Here is a 20,334-nt window from a genome sequence, read left to right on the forward strand (position 1 = left end):
ACCAAAATTCCAATTAGGATGGAAAATTGGAAAAAATAAATATTCCCTCACTAAAATCAGAGAGAGGAAAAACATCAAATAAAAGGAAGGAATAATATCTAACGCCCAGCTTGCCTGGAAAACAAGCTCAGGAATTTCTAACATTGAAAACTTTTGGTGGAAGTTCATGGAACGATGATTTCAAATCTGCTGCCTCTGCTCTGATTTTAAAGGGAAGTGGGAATTCAACAGGTCTAGTTACTCCTGTCCAAGAATTATCTGCATTTGTGGGAGTAACAATCAAAAAAAACTCCAATCTTATTTTTATTTGGCAGCTGAAACTCTCAGCAGAGTTGGGAAGTTTCAGTGGAACAAAAGAGTCACAATTGCTGGAATAACAAAATTCCACTTAGGAAAAAACAGGAATTCTATTTACAAATCCATGGAGGAGGAGGAGGAGGATGACACCAGGAACACATTCCAGCTGAAGGCAAAAATTTATTGGAAAAGGCAGGAAATCAAACCGAGTCTCTGGTTATGGTCAAGCAATTATGCAGGAGTCAGAGAGAAAAGTCCTTCCAGGGGCTCCACTTCCTACTGGCTCTGTCCTTTTTTGCCAAATACCTGCAAGAGGAAAAACAGCAGGAATAAAGTTTCAAACAGGAGGTCCTTGGTTCAGGCAGACTGAAGTGCAGCTCCCAGGGAGCGAGTCCAGGCTGTGCCCAGGGGAGCTCCGGGAATCTGGGATTGCCCGTGGGATTAAAGGGCTGGAAAAGCAGGACCCACCTGCCGGGTTTAGTGCTGGGACACAGCAAGGCCTCAGCTCAGGGGCAGCAGTTGGAGCTGGGACTGCAGGAGAACACCCCAAAGCCGGGTTAAACATCCAGCATGACACGCAGCACGCTCCAGGAGAAACTCAGGTGGGAGAAGCCCCCGGATGCTCCGTGTTCCTTGCCCTTGGCAGCTTTGCCAGGGCCTCCCTCAGAATACTTGACCTCACCCTCCAGCTCCTACAAAATAGGAGAACTTATGGAAATCACCCAGCAATCCATGGATTTCCAGGTATTAAGAAACCAAAGCTGCAGCAAAATGTGCCCAAACTCTACTGCAAACCAGCAGCTCTGAGGAGACACAGGGATTTATTCCAGAGGGGACACAACTATCCCTCAGCCAGCCAGTGTTTCTCTCAGGCTCTCCCCACTGCTCTCTGAGGACACAAACAGCAGTTGTTCCCTGCTGTTCCTCTTTCCACCAAAGACTTCTGTTCTCCTCCAACTCCACATTCAGGAGGGAAAATAGGAATATTGTCATTGCACAGACTGTCCAGGGGAGTGTGGCTGAGGCAGGATCACCAGCTCCCAAACCACTGCTGCTGCTGAATTTCTGAGCAGTTCTTTCCCATCCTGCCCTCCCCAGCACCATGCCCTGGGTGCCGTGTCCACAGACACCTTCTCCATGCAGCTTAAAACCCATAGAAATCCAAAGAAAGGAGATCAAAAATCAATTCACATGTTTCTAGTCTGGAGAGAATGAGGGAGGTTTAAATTCTGTATTTATTTGAGAAAAAGTAGAGCAATTTTTTAATGACCTTGAGTATCACCAAAGGGCAGCAAAAGCTGATAAACACCTTCATTAACTTTTTTAGCAGCAAAAAAATGAAGTTTTAGCTTTAGTAAAGATCAAGTTTTGCTGCTAAACATTAAGGTGGGGGCATGTTGGTGTTTGTGCTTTAGTCTTCTGACATTAAAGGTATTTTTACAATATATTTCTAATTGAAGCAGCACATTTCAAAATAAGGTTTTCAACAAAAACGTTGGCCATGAAAGAGAGTCTGAAAATCAAGATGTAAGTCTCAGAGCTATTAAAAAAAAAAAAAAAAAAAAAAAAAACCAAAAAAAACCCCCCAAAAAAAAAAAAAAAAAACAAAAAAAACCCAAAAAAACTGTCTCTAGTGTGTATTTTTACCAAGTTGATGGTTAAAACCTAATATAAGGTGAAAAAAAAATTTTAAAAAAAAAAAAATCCTGGACAAAGGCATTTTCCCAAGCCCCCTCAGTGTGGAGCTGTGTCACCCCAAGTGTCTGCTCCCCCAGCCCAGCCCAGAGCAGGCTCCAGCTGCTCCCCAGGGGGGGTTACTAAGGGACTCACTTCTTTGGAGCTGTAAATGCAGGTGCCCTGCACTGGAGTGTCAATAAATGTGAAAGATGGGACTCTCATCATCAACGGTGACTGACCGTCTCAGGGGAGCCCCCTCACACAGGATGGGGCACTCTGCCATGGCTTTAATCCATCTGCACCTGAAACAAAGTCAGGACAAAAGTCAAAGTGCTGCAGGAGAACTCGACAGCTCCAGACACTTTGTGTCAACCCGGGAATACCCTCTACAGTCCAACTACACCCCACATGACAAATTTCAAGCCCCCAGGACTTGTCCCATTCCCCCCACACCCAGACTGAGCAACAAGGCAGAGCAGCTCCAGGCCAAACACACCAACACCCGTGACACAGGACAGGACAAAAGGGGGGACACAACAGGGACAGAAATATCTCGGCAAGAAGAACGACCCTGAGGACCGACAGAACTCGCAATGAGATGACCGAGGTCAGACCGATGGGGAGCTGACCAGGCTCAGAGAACCCTGCAGGAAGAAGATGCCAACGGGATCACTGACCCCAAGAAACGCAGGGATGGATTCCTGAGAATCCTATGGGCAGAATCCTCCACTCAGCTGTGCACTTCTAGAAGACCTAATCTGCCAGAATGGATCACAGCAGTGCACAGCTGTGGATACAGCTCAGAACAAGACCTGGAAAGGCACCAGCCTGGATGGTTGTGGAGAGAGATGGATTCTGATGTGTGTCTGAGCACCCGAGTCAAAGGCACCTGGCTGAGGAATGCAGAGATCAGAAATGCTAAGATTGATGCCAGGGGTTTTAAAAGGCCCCTTGAAGGGCAAAGAGAAAAGACATGAAAGAGACGAGTTGCCAAAAGACACAGAGTGCACAACAGACAAGGGACACGACGTGCCCTGGGACTGCTCTGCCCTGCACACCTCAGCACTGGGATCAAAAATGAGACTTTTCCCTTTACACAGCCCAAGGGGTCACAGCTTGGACATCTCCATCTCCAAACCTGATTTAAAAACCCCTCCTGGTGACCCCTGACCCCACACCCCACTTTCATCCCCTCTGTGGCTCCCAGCCCTCCACTTATCTCTGGGACATCTGGAGATGCAAATCCATGTCAGGTACAAAAAAAGGCCGCCTCTGCTTCGAGGAAATTCCTGCTGTCACTGGGCTGGTGTCTCGCACTCAGCTACAATAAAGAAAAGCAAATGTGACCGTGTGATCTCAGCAGCACATTGGCCAAAAACCAGCAATTCTGCTACTCACCACCTCCTAAGCACACCCAGGTCCTCGGGCCCTGTGCTCCAGCTCTGCTCAGACACCAACACTGCGGGGTGTGCCTGGGTTAAGAGCAGACAAGGTGATGTGGCATTGCTGAAACTTGAGCAGAGCCTCGCTCCTCCTCCCTGACACACCTCAACTCCTCGGCTGTTACCAAAGCCCACCTGGATGGCCCCTTCAAATGGAGAAGGTCAAGGCTTCAGCACAGAGTCCTGTAATGCTCCCACTGTCTGGCTGGTGAGGGGAGCTCGGCATCATGTGAGTGGAACACCTAAAACACACAGCACTGGATGCTCAGAGTTCCACCAGCAAGTGAGGCTGGAGCAATAGTAACTGCCTCTGTCCACCCATCACTGCTCACCTCGTCCACTTCACCTTGACTGCAGAGACCCAGCTTTGCCTCCTAAAAAAAAAGAGCAGTGCTGTAACATGGCCACCATTTACACTCCCCTGCAAACACAAACAGTGACTGACCTTCTCAGGGGAGCCCCCTCACCCGGGATGGGGCACTCTGCCATGGATTTAATCCATCTGCACCTGAAACAAAGTCAGGACAAGAGTCAAAGTGCTGCAGGAGAACTCGACAGCTCCAGACACTTCGTGTCACCCTCACTCTTTTTACTCCTGAGGGGTCCATCCCACAAGGGCCCTCTCCTCTCTAAGGTAACTTTAAATTGCCTCCTGGGACTGAAAAGGTTTCTCCCCTTCTCCCAACCACCACCCCAACAACTTAACTTTTGGAATACAAGCAGACAAAATCCATCCTGGACAGAAATGAACGTGTTGGCTCCGTGGATTTGGAGATGTTCTCTCAGTGCTGCCATATCCAAACTCCAGCTGTGCACCTCCTCACACGACCTGGGACCACAGAACAGAAAATGTGACTATTCCCCTCCAAAAGAGTCACCCCGGGGCTCCTCTGCACTGCTGTCCTGGCTCCCCCTCAGATCTTCCCCCACTCCAGAGACTGCCCAGAGTGAACCCAGCAAAAGGAAAAGGGACACACTGAGCACGGCACTCACCTGTGGGCCACCTGCACAAGTGCCAACTCACCCCCTCCCTCTATTCCTTGGCACACCTGGGGCAGCAGCAGCACCTGCAAAGAAACAAAAAAGGAAAAATCATGCTGAGTTACTGTGAAACAGCAACCTCCCTGCTCTGACTGAAGCACAGCACAAGTGAACCTTAATGTTGCACCCATCCGCCCTCCTCTGGCATCCTGGGCCAGCTCATCTGCCAAGGGGACCACCTAAAATAAATTAAAAAAAAAATAACAGTGAATGCTCAGAGTTCCACCAGCAAGTGAGGCTGGAGCAATAGTAACTGCTTCTGTCCACCCATCACTGCTCACCTCGTCCACTTCACCTTGACTGCAGAGATCCAGCTTTGTCTCCTAAAAATAAAGACAAAGAGCAGTGCTGTAACATGGCCACCATTTACACTCCCCTGCAAACACAAACAGTGACTGACCTTCTCAGGGGAGCCCCCTCACACAGGATGGGACACTCTGCCAGGGATTTAATCCATCTGCATCTGAAACAAAGTCAGGACAAGAGTCAAAGTGCTGCAGGAGAACTCGACAGCTCCAGACACTTTGTGTCAACCCGGGAATACCCTCTACAGCCCAACTACACCCCACATGACAAATTTCAAGCCCCCAGGACTTGTCCCATTCCCCCCACACCCAGACTGAGCAACAAGGCAGAGCAGCTCCAGGCCAAACACACCAACACCCGTGACACAGGACAGGACAAAAGGGGGGACACAACAGGGACAGAAATATCTCGGCAAGAAGAACGACCCTGAGGACCGACAGAACTCGCAATGAGATGACCGAGGTCAGACCGATGGGGAGCTGACCAGGCTCAGAGAACCCTGCAGGAAGAAGATGCCAACGGGATCACTGACCCCAAGAAACGCAGGGATGGATTCCTGAGAATCCTATGGGCAGAATCCTCCACTCAGCTGTGCACTTCTAGAAGACCTAATCTGCCAGAATGGATCACAGCAGTGCACAGCTGTGGATACAGCTCAGAACAAGACCTGGAAAGGCACCAGCCTGGATGGTTGTGGAGAGAGATGGATTCTGATGTGTGTCTGAGCACCCGAGTCAAAGGCACCTGGCTGAGGAATGCAGAGATCAGAAATGCTAAGATTGATGCCAGGGGTTTTAAAAGGCCCCTTGAAGGGCAAAGAGAAAAGACATGAAAGAGACGAGTTGCCAAAAGACACAGAGTGCACAACAGACAAGGGACACGACGTGCCCTGGGACTGCTCTGCCCTGCACACCTCAGCACTGGGATCAAAAATGAGACTTTTCCCTTTACACAGCCCAAGGGGTCACAGCTTGGACATCCCCATCTCCAAACCTGATTTAAAAACCCCTCCTGGTGACCCCTGACCCCACACCCCACTTTCATCCCCTCTGTGGCTCCCAGCCCTCCACTTATCTCTGGGACATCTGGAGATGCAAATCCATGTCAGGTACAAAAAAAGGCCGCCTCTGCTTCGAGGAAATTCCTGCTGTCACTGGGCTGGTGTCTCGCACTCAGCTACAATAAAGAAAAGCAAATGTGACCGTGTGATCTCAGCAGCACATTGGCCAAAAACCAGCAATTCTGCTACTCACCACCTCCTAAGCACACCCAGGTCCTCGGGCCCTGTGCTCCAGCTCTGCTCAGACACCAACACTGCGGGGTGTGCCTGGGTTAAGAGCAGACAAGGTGATGTGGCATTGCTGAAACTTGAGCAGAGCCTCGCTCCTCCTCCCTGACACACCTCAACTCCTCGGCTGTTACCAAAGCCCACCTGGATGGCCCCTTCAAATGGAGAAGGTCAAGGCTTCACCACAGAGTCCTGTAATGCTCCCACTGTCTGGCTGGTGAGGGGAGCTCGGCATCATGTGAGTGGAACACCTAAAACACACAGCACTGGATGCTCAGAGTTCCACCAGCAAGTGAGGCTGGAGCAATAGTAACTGCCTCTGTCCACCCATCACTGCTCACCTCGTCCACTTCACCTTGACTGCAGAGACCCAGCTTTGCCTCCTAAAAAAAAAGAGCAGTGCTGTAACATGGCCACCATTTACACTCCCCTGCAAACACAAACAGTGACTGACCTTCTCAGGGGAGCCCCCTCACCCGGGATGGGGCACTCTGCCATGGATTTAATCCATCTGCACCTGAAACAAAGTCAGGACAAGAGTCAAAGTGCTGCAGGAGAACTCGACAGCTCCAGACACTTCGTGTCACCCTCACTCTTTTTACTCCTGAGGGGTCCATCCCACAAGGGCCCTCTCCTCTCTAAGGTAACTTTAAATTGCCTCCTGGGACTGAAAAGGTTTCTCCCCTTCTCCCAACCACCAACCCCAACAACTTAACTTTTGGAATACAAGCAGACAAAATCCATCCTGGACAGAAATGAACGTGTTGGCTCCGTGGATTTGGAGATGTTCTCTCAGTGCTGCCATATCCAAACTCCAGCTGTGCACCTCCTCACACGACCTGGGACCACAGAACAGAAAATGTGACTATTCCCCTCCAAAAGAGTCACCCCGGGCTCCTCTGCACTGCTGTCCTGGCTCCCCCTCAGATCTTCCCCCACTCCAGAGGCTGCCCAGAGTGAACCCAGCAAAAGGAAAAGGGACACACTGAGCACGGCACTCACCTGTGGGCCACCTGCACAAGTGCCAACTCACCCCCTCCCTCTATTCATTGGCACACCTGGGGCAGCAGCAGCACCTGCAAAGAAACAAAAAAGGAAAAATCATGCTGAGTTACTGTGAAACAGCAACCTCCCTGCTCTGACTGAAGCACAGCACAAGTGAACCTTAATGTTGCACCCATCCGCCCTCCTCTGGCATCCTGGGCCAGCTCATCTGCCAAGGGGACCACCTAAAATAAATTTAAAAAAAAATAACAGTGAATGCTCAGAATTCCACCAGCAAGTGAGGCTGGAGCAATAGTAACTGCTTCTGTCCACCCATCACTGCTCACCTCGTCCACTTCACCTTGACTGCAGAGATCCAGCTTTGTCTCCTAAAAATAAAGACAAAGAGCAGTGCTGTAACATGGCCACCATTTACACTCCCCTGCAAACACAAACAGTGACTGACCTTCTCAGGGGAGCCCCCTCACACAGGATGGGACACTCTGCCAGGGATTTAATCCATCTGCATCTGAAACAAAGTCAGGACAAAAGTCAAAGTGCTGCAGGAGAACTCGACAGCTCCAGACACTTTGTGTCAACCCGGGAATACCCTCTACAGCCCAACTACACCCCACATGACAAATTTCCAGCCCCCAGGACTTGTCCCATTCCCCCCACACCCAGACTGAGCAACAAGGCAGAGCAGCTCCAGGCCAAACACACCAACACCCGTGACACAGGACAGGACAAAAGGGGGGACACAACAGGGACAGAAATATCTCGGCAAGAAGAATGACCCTGAGGACCGAGAGAACTCGCAATGAGATGACCGAGGTCAGACCGATGGGGAGCTGACCAGGCTCAGAGAACCCTGCAGGAAGAAGATGCCAACGGGATCACTGACCCCAAGAAACGCAGGGATGGATTCCTGAGAATCCTATGGGCAGAATCCTCCACTCGGCTGTGCACTTCTAGAAGACCTAATCTGCCAGAATGGATCACAGCAGGGCACAGCTGTGGATACAGCTCAGAACAAGACCTGGAAAGGCACCAGCCTGGATGGTTGTGAAGAGAGATGGATTCTGATGTGTGTCTGAGCACCTGAGTCAAAGTTCAATGATATCAGTGCCTGTCCAAGGAACAGGGAGATGTTCAGAACGATGCCCGGGGTCTCCAAAAGACCCCTTGAAGGGTTAACGCAAAAGACACACAAAACAAAACACACAACAGACACAGAGGGCACAACAGACAAGGGACACGACGTGCCCTGGGACTGCTCTGCCCTGCACACCTCAGCACTGTGAGACCTTCCCTTCACGTGCCCTAAAGGGGTCACATCTTTGACATCCCCATCTCCAAACCTGACCCAAAAATCCCTCCCGGTGACTCCCAACCCACACCCCACTTTCACCTCCTCTGTGGCTTTGAGCCCTTCACTTATCTCTGGGATGTCCAGGGATGAGAATCCACATCAGGGGCCAAGGAAGGCTGTCTCTGCCTCAGGGAAATTCCTGCTGTCTCAGTCAGGTGCCATAAAGAAAACCAAACATCCACGGATGATCTCAGCAGGGCTGTTGGGTGAGAGGATCTCAGTGTGAGACAAGTGACCACCTGAAACACACAAACAATAAGGGATGCTCAGAGCTGCACCAGAAACACCACTGCCCTGACCACACAACTATATCAATTGTAGAAAACACAAATAGAAGTCCAGCAAAAAAAGCCAACTCTTATTACTGATATTCAAACTGCCTAATACAATATAATACAATATAATACAATATAATGACGTATACTATAATATAATATATATAATATATTATATAATACAATATATATAATATTATATAACATATAATATAATAATGTATAGTATAATATAAAATATAATAAAAATAACCCCATCTCCATTATCCTCAAAAGAACTCCAAAATACACATCCAGAACTCCCGACTTAAAGACCTGCCTCTTACTAAATAAGCATAAAACCTACGCCTTTTAAACTATATAAATTCATTAATCTAATGCATCAAAACCACAGAATTTTTAATCCTTAGTCAACACCATATACACCAATCCCATCACTATATACAAAAACAAATCCTATTTTCCATTAAGAACATAACAAAAAAGCCACAATCTTTATCTACAATAAAAACTAAAAACACCTAATTAAAAATACAATAATCTCATTATAACTAAGCAAAAACTTCAAACAAACTTCCTCCAAAACAAATATTTTAAGTGCCAAAAAACCTCAAAGATTTAAAATAACTACTTCAAAAATGCCTTCTGTACCTTCCAGACTGATTTTGAGAGCAAAGCAAGGAAAGAAAAAGCATGCAGCCTGTTTTAAGAAAACAGTGTTCACTCCTGTGCATTCCCTGTCCAGTGTGTTCAGCCCAAGCACAGACAGACTGCAGCACACAGATCTCCTTTGCTCTTTGTTAGTTTTAGCCAGCCAAAGCAAAGAATTTTTTTTCCTTTTTCTTCAGACTGCTTAAACCTGCTGCAGACTAAAAAACCCAGAGAAGCACAACAATAAACAAATCAATGCAAAAAAATAAAAAATAGCACAAATATACTCAAATTAACAGCACCAAAAACAATTACTCCTAACTCAATAAACCCATAATTCCTCAAAACCATCAAAACAAACAGACCACCTATAAATACACACAAAACCAAAAGATCCATTTGGCTACAAACAATAACTCCTAAATTATCCAAAACTATAAAATGTATACTGTAGTTAAGCATGCTATATAAAAACCCCTATAATATAATAAACAAATATCTAATTATAAATATTAAGAAACCTTAAAAATTACCTAACTCACACTGTCTCAAACCTACTAAAACAAACACAACACACTCATTATGATAAAAGCCACCACTAAATAAATAAAATCCTCCCCTACACCTCACACCACAGCCTATTACACCACTGTAAACCTTAGAAAACAAACCCTGGAAAAACACAATATCCCCAAAAAACGATTCAACAACAAAACTCAGTTCAAAAATACTCTGACCAATGTGAACTATGAATTCTAACATGAAATAAATACACCACATATCCCTCATCACACCACCTATAAACAGAATAAAGCCACACAATAAATCATTAAAAACCACCAAAAAGAAAAAACCAGCTCTACCCAACCTGAATCCCTCCACACAACACACAAAACCCCAATAACACATTTCAGAAGTCCCTCAAAAAGAGCTACTTAAATTAATTCTACCTCAAATACAAACAAACCTACCCATAAAGTTACCTTCACTCAAAAACCCAATTATATATAACAAATAATACCAAAAAAATCACACAAAGCACCACACACAACCTAAGAACATATAATTGAATAAAAACCACACAGAACTACAACTATTCCTTAAAATTCCACCTGAAGAGAAGTTCCCTCCAGTTCAAACACAGAAAACAACAGAAAAAGGAGTTTCTTCAATCAACTTGAACTCCTTTTGTCTCCATAACTCCTTTTTCTTCTGGGAGCACCGGGGAGGGATTGGTGAGACGAAGCTGAAAAAGAAAAAAAAATTCCCCCTATAAACCCACACTGGTTTACCTTCTGCTGCTGCTGGGTATAAAGGTTTGTCCCTCGTGGCCTCCAGAAGTGACGCTCCAAACCCACGTGCTCCTGCCTTCACTCCAAGAACCACAGCCAGGACCTGAGCACTCACTGCTCTCAGCTGGATACCGAACTGAGCTGAGGCTCCCCCTCTTAAACCGCCCCCTCGTTATCCATTACCGCTCCCACCTGTGCCTGGCCTGTCCCCTCATTATCCATTACACCTCCACAGTGCCGGGGGATCGGGGCCGGGGGGGGGATCGGGGTCGATGCTGAGCGTGGGGCGGAGCCGGGGGCGGTTCCCGGGGCCCGCTGTCCAATCAGCGCCGATGCCTCAACGAGCCCGCCAATTGGGAGCCGGGCGGGGATTCAAATCGGTGCCGGAAAAAGCCGATGCTCTATGAGCTCGGTGTGGAACTCTCCGGTGGGGTCCGGGGTCCTGGCACCTGGGACCCACCCCGCGCCCGTGGAGCCCCGCCCCCGGCACTGCCCGACCCCGCCCCCAGCCGCCTCTGGGCCCCGCCCCCGTCACTGCCCGGCCCCGCCCCCAGCCGCCTCTGGGCCCCGCCCCCGGCACTGCCCGCCCCCGCCCCTGGCCGCCTCTGGGCCCCGCCCCCAGCACTGCCCGGCCCCGCCCCTGGCCGCCTCTGGGCACCGCCCGGCCCCGCCCCCGGCCGCCTCTGGGCCCCGCCCCACAGCGCCCCGGCTCCGCCCCGAGTCCGCCCAGCGCCCCGCCTTCTTCAAGTCCCATTTAACCAGAATGAATTTTTGGGGATAGGAGCACCCAAAGCCAGCAGAACTGACCTTAATCACTTTTGGGGATCTCTCTTTTCTTCCTCACCAAACTCTCACTGTCAGAACCCACCCTGAGGCTCAGCTCCCCATCCTTTCAATCTCTCCAAGGACCTCGGCTTGGATTTCCCAATCCAACAAGGCAGAAATTCTGCTGTCCTCATTGTATATCCTAATTGCAGTAATTGCTTAAGAAGTAATTGAAAGAGATTAAAGGAATGAAGAGAAATTAAACAAGAGCTGCCAGCTCCAGGGGCCATCCCAACGGTTGCTCCAAACCCTCAAACCAATAATTTTAATTAACCAACTCAGAGCAACTAACACCACACTGACAGAATATGATTCTTTTCAATTGAGTTACAGGTAAATATTGCAGAATGTAAAAACCTTTCTAAACCCAGAAACTCTTTTAAGAGACACACAGGGCACAGCTGCAGACAGAGTCTGGTGATTCAGGGGAAAAACCCCAAAGTTTTCAGTCTTTAGCATCTTCCACAATGTCACCGTTGACAGCAAACGTGGCTTCAGCCTCAGCAAGACAGACTCAGAGATTTTGCAGATCCTGGTCTCGCCTCAGGCTTTCGCAGGTCCAGTCTGCAAGGAGAGAGAAGAAAATGGGTCAGAATGGACAGCCTACCTCCAGAAAATCAGCATCATCCACAAAGCATTAAATAGAGCTGTAAGAACTTCCCCAAAGGTCCATTTCCCTGTGGACTGAGGGCTCCAGGTTGAAGCACAGGCTGCACCTGCCAAGGGCAGACTTTGGGAACCCCAGAAGTAAAAGCTGCTCGATATTTCAATACAAAGTGACAGCAACAACATTAAGTCCATTTGCACAAAAGGCAGAAGAGACGTGACTCAAAGTTAAGTCAAGATCTGGAGAAGTGAATCAGAACTAGAAACAACCCATCAAATTATTGAGACACAAATAGGAACCTGATGCTGTGCTGGATAAACACAAAATGCTGATCACCATGAAAATTGAAGGAAAAGTTGCTGAAGATCTTCCATGACACAAGATAGCAATTACATGAAGCAGTGCAGTACGTTTACAATGCACTGAAATGCTCTGGGTGAAACCATCTGTTCTGCAGAAACTGCTGAAGCTTATTAAGGTTTCACAGAAATGATTAAACAAAGAATGATATCAGGTTAAATCTCACCCTTTGCAGCACCTCTTGCAAGACAGCTCGACTTTCAAGAGTTAACGGTTCCTCATGAATAAGAACTTGCTTTTCCAGGGTTCCTAGAATAGAGCCCAGATGCCACAGTTTAGATCCTGAAGCCAAAAATCCAAATACAGCACTCCTTCAGAACCGTGAGGGACAGCCACGGATTCTGGGGCTACAGGAAACAGTGAAAAATGGCACCAAGAACAGTGAAGTGCTGGCTGGGAGAAGCAGCATTACTCCCTGAGAAAATGCCATTCTGCAGCCGGTTTAGTGCTCCAGAGAATTTTACTGCCATGGGAAAAAAAAAAAAAAAAAAAAAAAAAAAGGAAAAAAAAATGTATTATAGCTGGGGAATGAAGGAAAAAATCCCCAAACTGCTGTCCAGAGTACGAGGGTGAACATCCACAACAACACAGCAAAATAAATGAGAAGTTCAGAAAATAACAGAGACATTAAATCCAGTTCAGAGGAACAACCACCCTCCATTAGAACAATGCTTGCACCAAAGAACTCTGGCATGGAGCCTTAATTCAGGATACAGTTACTGAGGAATATCTGAAGACCACTTTTAAGTGCTGAACACCAAACTAAACCCAAGCCTGCTTCCATTTGCTAGACAGATTCTCCGACAGCTGAGTGAGAGGCTCAAGCACACACTCAGTTGTCAGATTTGCCTTTGCCCACCTGAGCAAGGACAGAGCAGACGTGGCCAGTGCAGGTCAGACCCACCCCAAGCCCTGCCTGAGCCCCTCTGGCCACCCTTCCCGCTGCTAAGGCTGACCCCAACAGGCTCCAGCCAGGCCCTTTATAAGTTTGCTTTGTGCACCCTCCTGATCAGATGGGAATGAACCCTCCTGTGCCCGGGGCCTGGTGAGATTTTCCTGGACAAAATGCAATTTCTCATACAAAAGGCAGTTTTGTTTGTTTGAGTTTTTTTTCTAGTATTTGCCTTACACAGGTGATGTTCCTCACAACTCAGCACTACGATGCCAACAGCAGCAATACAGAAAACCCCTCTGGGACAGAGCAGCAGAAAAACCCACCTCCAGACTCACCAGAGAGATGACAGGAGCGCCCTCCCTGCGATGCCTGCTGAGCCAAGTGGAGCTGGCAGGGTGACCCATGGACATTCTGCGTTCACCTTTCAACAGAGTCAATGTGGAAACAGAACAAATCTCTCTCGGTGTGGAGATGCCTTCAGGTGCACCTGGAGATGATCTGGGGTGTCCTTCAGCAGCCAGAGCAGAACAGGGTTTCTACAGGGCTGTAAGTGAGAAATACAATTTAATCAGAAGAAAATAAAAGGAAGCACCTCTCCTTGTATTTTTATATTTAAAAAAATCATGCATTAGAATTTTTTTAAGTGTTCATTCTTGCTTTTATGCAAGTGTAAGTTATGAGCACTCACCTTCCAGCCTGAAATTGAAACAGCTCCTCAGGCTGACTGACCTCAGCCAGACCACCAGAATCACTGAATTGTGGAAGGGAAAGCTCATCCCATTCCAGCCCCACCCAGGGCACGGACACCTTCCACCAGATCCAGGGGCAGCCACAGCTTCTCTGGGGAACCTGTGCCAGGGCCCTGCCGCCCTCACAGGGAACAATTCCTTCCTGATATTTAATCTAAACCGGCCTCTGAGGCATAAACTGAAAAATCACAACTAATCCTTTATAGTAAATTAAAGACCGTATACATTATGTATATTAGTATAGTATATAGTATATTATATAGTATATTATATAGTATATAATATAGTATATTAGAATACATTCCAAGTAGTATTTTAAAATATATAAGATATAATCATTATTATATATTACATATATATATTATATATATATTATTATATATATTAATATACTAATATATTTAGTAACACTGTGCTTACTACTTTTTTGCACATATTTCAACATTACAAATAAGAAACCTTCAAATAACCAGACAATGAACTAGAAGAACTAACCTAAACAACAGAATAACAGCATTAAGAGCACAAATAAAAAAAAGAACACAGACTCTAAAATAATATGTTCTCTTAAAATTGCCCCAAAAAAAGCCAAAGCACACATGAGAAAGATAAAGGTGAAAAAAGGAATAAAACAAGACACCCCCCCCCACGGCCTGGAGACCACCACCACTAAAAACTGAGCTTGCCCAGAAAAACATAAAGTAATTGCTATTCCAAACGAAAATAACCAAGATCAAAAAATAAATATGTACGAAGAAAGTCTGTAAGACATTATGCATATGTAAAACCTCAGAAAATAAGAAAAGGTACAAATCCGGCCCGGAACTGCCCTGGGCTCGTTCGGTTCGGCTGAGGGGGCGACGTTCAGGGAAACTCGGCTGGGTTCGGCTATTCGGCGATTTCCGTCAGCCGTCGGCTCTTCTCGGCTGTTCGGGGAAACTCAGCGATTTCCGTCAGCCGTCGGCTATTCTCGGCTGTTCGTCAACATTCGGTCATTTTAGTCACACCTCGCCTTTTTTGGTGGCAGAGAGCATTACGTCACTTTCGCCCCTCCACGCTGCCATCTTTAGAAGGTCAACCGCAGCGACCCGAGCCGCCATCTTGGTTGTGGCACACTTAAGGCCCCTATCGGTGACTACAACAGACGCCTGACTAAAACGTCTACCCTGAACCTGCCCACGGCGCGGCTGAACCCACAGCGCGTGTCCCTACACCTGGAAACGCCACAGAAAATTGTCCCCGAGCGGCGCCGTGGTCGGGATTTTTATGCAGGCAGTCAGATAGACACACGAGGTCCTCTCAGTTTCCCGCCCTTTTGGCCGCCATCTTTAGAAGGTCAAGCGCCCCGAGCCGTGCCGCCATCTTGGTTGTGGCATCCCCCCAAATGTCCCCCTCGGCTGCTCGCACAGGCGCCTGACCACATCGCCTGCCCGAACACTGCCGTGGCGCCGCTCAGCCCCCATCTCGTGTCCACACACCGGCGTACGCCGCAGAAAAATCGCTCCCGGGCGGCTCCGTGGTCCAGGTTGCGCGCAGGGAGCCGGCTGCCACGTGTCCGGGGTCTTTGCACTTTTTTCTCGCCTTTTTGGCCGTGATCTTTCGGTCCTCGGGCAGCAAAACTGCCCGTGAGCTCAGCTCGGGGCTGATACGGCGGAGAGCTGCAGTACCGCTTTTTATCCACGAGATGGCAGCATTGCCTTACAGTTCACAGCCCGGGGCTGCTACGGGCACGGGGGAGAACTGCAGTACCGCTCTATATCCACAGGATGGCAGCATTGCCTTACAGATCACAGCCTGGGGGAGAGCTGCAGTACCGAAATTTATCCACAGGATGGCAACATTGCCTTACAGATCACAGCCCAGTGCCAGGCAGGGGGAGCTGCAGTACCGCTCTGTGTCCACACGGTGGCAGCGCTGCCGCAGGGAGCGGAGGCAGAAAAGAACGTGGCCAAAATTCCCCTTCCAAACATCCCTGAAAATAAAGGCCCCAAAAGACCCCCACCCACAACAACTACGAAAATCCCACCATACACCAAGCCAAAGCCAAAAAAGCCTGCATTTTAGGCTATATTTAAATATTTCTTCTATTTCTTATTATGATATTTCCATTATATCATGTATAGATCTACTATAATTTATCTATTTATATTACCTATTTCTATTATTATAATTTACCTATCATATCATGCACATTATATTAGGTATACATTGCATATTATAATATATGGAACATATAATAAGAATATAGTGTATCTATTGATATTATTTTTCATATTTTCTAGTATTATTTTTGTTACTTATATTTTTCTTATTTTTTTGTACTTGTATTTTTTCTATTTACTTCTTGGTATTTTAAACAATATTCTAAATTATGTGAATTCATTAACGTAAGACACCAGAACCACACTTAATTAAAATTGAATGACCTTGGTTTTCTAAGGGGTAAATATTTAATCTTTATTAAAATTATAATTAATAAAAATAACTTTAAAATAATTGATAATAATAAAATAATTTTCTTGTGCTGCGTCCTTTTGGGGAGGGGGTTGTTTGTTGAGGGTTTGTTTTGGGGTTTCTTTTTTTTGCTTAATTTCGGATTTCTTGGCTAATAAACAAGGAGGTTTGGAGAGTTACAAAATAAAATGTCTGCATTGTTTTATTGCTGCCACTGAAATACACCTCGACATCAAGTTCCTGCTGGCAATACTGTGCATGGGGAGAATGAGACCTGAAAGGGAAAAAAGGCACCACGGTGTTCACAGCTTTCTCCATTCAGGTTTTTTAATTCAGCAGAAAATACAGAGGTTTTTCCCTAACTGCCCTCTCAATTACATCCAGACACCCAATGGACAGGGAGGTCATTTTTCAACTTCTTTCTTGCCAACAGCCAAACTTCCACCTACTCTGGGTAAGAAACAGAATGGAGAAAAAAAAAAGAACAAAGAAAACATAAAAAATATGTGGAGGGAAAAATAGGATAAACAAGTTAATGGTTTCTGTGTAGAAGTCCACCAGAAGGGTGGTCAGTGTGCAGAGAATGGGAGTCTCCTAAAAAACAGAGAATGGTTGGTCTTTTTTCATGTTATGCTTTATTTTTTTTATATTAAAGTGCGGCACTAATGAATTTAGTGTTCTTGGATGTCAGTCTTTTCCTGGTTTTTCTCTCCTTTAGGGCCAAACTTCCACGTACTCTGGGTAAGAAATAGTATTTAAAAAAGGAACAAAGAAAACATGAAAAAATAAATAAAACTGAATAAAAATTAAGAAAAAGTTTTTAAAAATTAAAAAAATAAAAGAATGAAAATAAATAGAAAAATTTAAAAAAATCTAAAAATAATATAAAATAAAGTAAAAAAAATAAAAACAGAAGAAATATAAAAACTTTTAGAGAACACAAAACAACAGCTGGACTGGGATGAGGCCTTCCAGGGGCTCTGCTTCCTACTGGCTCCATCCTTTTTTGCCAACTACCTGCAAGAGGAAAAACAACAGGGATAAAGTTTCAAACAGGATCTCCTTGGATGAGGCACTTCAAAATAAGATTTTGAACAAAAACGCTGGCCAAAAAAGAGAGTCTCAAAATCAAGATATAAGTCTCACAGCTATTAAAAAAAAAAAAAAAAGAAAAACATGTCTCTGGTGTGCATAACCTGCCAGCCCCTCATGTTTTTAGTCCTTACCATTGATTTTTAGCAAGGAGAACTTGACAATTCCAAACACTTTGTGTCAATCCAGGAATACCCTCTACAGCCCAACTACACCCCACATGACAAATTTCAACTCCCCAGGACTTGTCCCATTCCCCCCACACCCAGACTGAGCAACAAGGCAGAGCAGCTCCAGGCCAAAAACACCAACACCCGTGACACAGGACAGGACAAAAGGGGGGCCACAACAGGGACAGAAATATCTCAGCAAGAAGAATGACCCTGAGGACCGAGAGAACTCGCAATGAGATGACCGAGGTCAGACCCATGGGGAGCTGACCAGGCTCAGAGAACCCTGCAGGAAGAAGATGCCAACGGGATCACTGATCCCAAGAAACGCAGGGATGGATGCCTGAGAATCCTACGGTCAGAATCCTCCACTCAGCTGTGCACTTTTAGAAGACCTAATCTGCCAGAATGGATCACAGCAGTGCACAGCTGTGGATACAGCTCAGAACAAGACCTGGAAAGGAATCAGCCTGGATGGTTGTGGAGAGAGATGGATTCTGATGTGTGTCTGAGCACCTGAGTCAAAGGCACCTGGCTGAGGAACACAGAGATCAGAAATACTGAGATTGATGCCAGGGGATTTCAAAGGCCCCTTGAAGGGCAAAGAGAAAAGACATGAAAGAGACAAAATGTCCAAAACACACAGAGTGCACAACAGACAAGTGACATGACGTGCCCTGGGACTGCTCTGCCCTGCACACCTCAGCACTGGGATCAAAAATGAGACTTTTCCCTTTACACAGCCCAAGGGGTCACAGCTTGGACATCCCCATCTCCAAACCTGATTTAAAAACCTCTCCTGGTGACCCCTGACCCCACATCCCACTTTCATCCCCTCTGTGGCTCCCAGCCCTCCACTTATCTCTTGAACATCGTGAGATGCAAATCCATGTCAGGTACAAAAAAAGGCCGCCTCTCCCTCGGGGAAATTCCTGCTGTCACTGGGCTGGTGTCTCGCACTCAGCTACAATAAAGAAAAGCAAACGTGACCGTGTGATCTCAGCAGCACATTGGCCAAAAACCAGCAATTCTGCTACTCACCACTTCCTGAGCACACCCAGGTCCTCGGCCCCTGTGCTCCAGCTGTGCTCAGACACCAACATTGCGGGGTGTGCCTGGGTTAAGAGCAGACAAGGTGATGTGGCACTGCTGAAACTTGAGCAGAGCCTCGCTCCTCCTCCCTGACACACCTCAACTCCTCGGCTGTTACCAAAGCCCACCTGGATGGCCCCTTCAAATGGAGAAGGTCAAGGCTTCCCCACAGAGTCCTGTAATGCTCCCACTGTCTGGCTGGTGAGGGGAGCTTGGCATCGTGTGAGTGGAACACCTAAAACACGCAGCACTGGATGCTCAGAGTTCCACCAGCAAGTGAGGCTTGAGCAAGAGCAACTGCTTCTGTCCACCCATCACTGCTCACCTCGTCCACTTCACCTTGACTGCAGAGACCCAGCTTTGCCTCCTAAAAATAAAGACAAAGAGCAGTGCTGTAACATGGCCACCATTTACACTCCCCTGCAAACACAAACAGTGACTAACCTTCCCTGGGGAGCCCCCTCACCCGGGATGGGGCACTCTGCCATGGATTTAATCCATCTGCACCTGAAACAAAGTCAGGACAAAAGTCAAAGTGCTGCAGGATCACTTTACAGCTGCAGACATTTCATGGCAATCTAGGAACACCCTCTACAGGCCTATAAAGCCCTACATTAAAAATTTCAACTCCCCAGGACTTGTCCCATTCCCCCCACACCCAGACTGAGCAACAAGGCAGAGCAGCTCCAGGCCAAAAACACCAACACCCGTGACACAGGACAGGACAAAAGGGGGGCCACAACAGGGACAGAAATATCTCAGCAAGAAGAATGACCCTGAGGACCGAGAGAACTCGCAATGAGATGACCGAGGTCAGACCCATGGGGAGCTGACCAGGCTCAGAGAACCCTGCAGGAAGAAGATGCCAACGGGATCACTGACCCCAAGAAACACAGGGATGGATGCCCGAGAATCCTACGGTCAGAATCCTCCACTCAGCTGTGCACTTCTAGAAGACCTAATCTGCCAGAATGGATCACAGCAGTGCACAGCTGTGGATACAGCTCAGAACAAGACCTGGAAAGGCACCAGCCTGGATGGTTGTGGAGAGAGATGGATTCTGATGTGTGTCTGAGCACCTGAATCAAAGTTCAATGATATCAGTGCCTGTCCAAGGAACAGGGAGATGTTAAGAACGATGCCTGGGGTCTCCAAAAGGCCCCTTGAAGGGTTAACGCAAAAGACACACAAAACAAAACACACAACAGACACAGAGGGCACAACAGACAAGGGACACGACGTGCCCTGGGACTGCTCTGCCCTGCACACCTCAGCACTGTGAGACCTTCCCTTCACGTGCCCTAAAGGGGTCACAGCTTGGACATCCCCATCTCCAAACCTGACCCAAAAATCCCTCCCGGTGACTCCCAACCCACACCCCACTTTCACCCCCTCTGTGGCTTTGAGCCCTTCACTTATCTCTGGGATGTCCAGGGATGAGAATCCACATCAGGGGCCAAGGAAG

At 47.2% G+C, this 20,334-nt stretch overlaps 1 protein-coding gene across 1 annotated transcript; it reads right to left on the reverse strand.

Moving 5' to 3' along the window:
* Positions 1–319: 319 nt before the first annotated feature.
* LOC310922251 (uncharacterized protein) lies at positions 320–7,080 on the reverse strand. The gene is made up of 8 exons (XM_083882704.1): positions 7,054–7,080; positions 6,768–6,890; positions 6,506–6,568; positions 4,753–4,780; positions 4,410–4,483; positions 4,123–4,245; positions 3,862–3,924; positions 320–603 (listed from the first exon to the last, which is right to left on the reverse strand). The coding sequence occupies exons 2-8, from the start codon at positions 6,854–6,856 to the stop codon at positions 540–542; spliced, it is 504 nt and encodes a 167-aa protein (XP_083738830.1). The 5' UTR covers positions 6,857–6,890; positions 7,054–7,080; the 3' UTR covers positions 320–539.
* Between the last annotated feature and the right edge of the window lie 13,254 nt (positions 7,081–20,334).

Source organism: Zosterops lateralis (assembly GCF_965231275.1).
Source record: "Zosterops lateralis genome assembly, chromosome: W".
In the NCBI taxonomy this organism is placed as follows: Eukaryota; Metazoa; Chordata; class Aves; order Passeriformes; family Zosteropidae; genus Zosterops; species Zosterops lateralis.

Bases quoted from the DNA above. Each gene is read 5' to 3' on its own strand.
- LOC310922251 (XM_083882704.1), bottom strand. From the start codon at position 6,856: ATGGCAGCACTGAGAGAACATCTCCAAATCCACGGAGCCAACACGTTC. The intron at 6,569-6,767 runs GTTAAGTTGTTG...ACTTTGTTTCAG, and splicing joins TGTCTGCTTGTATTCCAAAA to GTGCAGATGGATTAAATCCA. The intron at 4,246-4,409 runs GTGAGTGCCGTG...CTGTGGTCCCAG, and splicing joins CTTGTGCAGGTGGCCCACAG to GTCGTGTGAGGAGGTGCACA.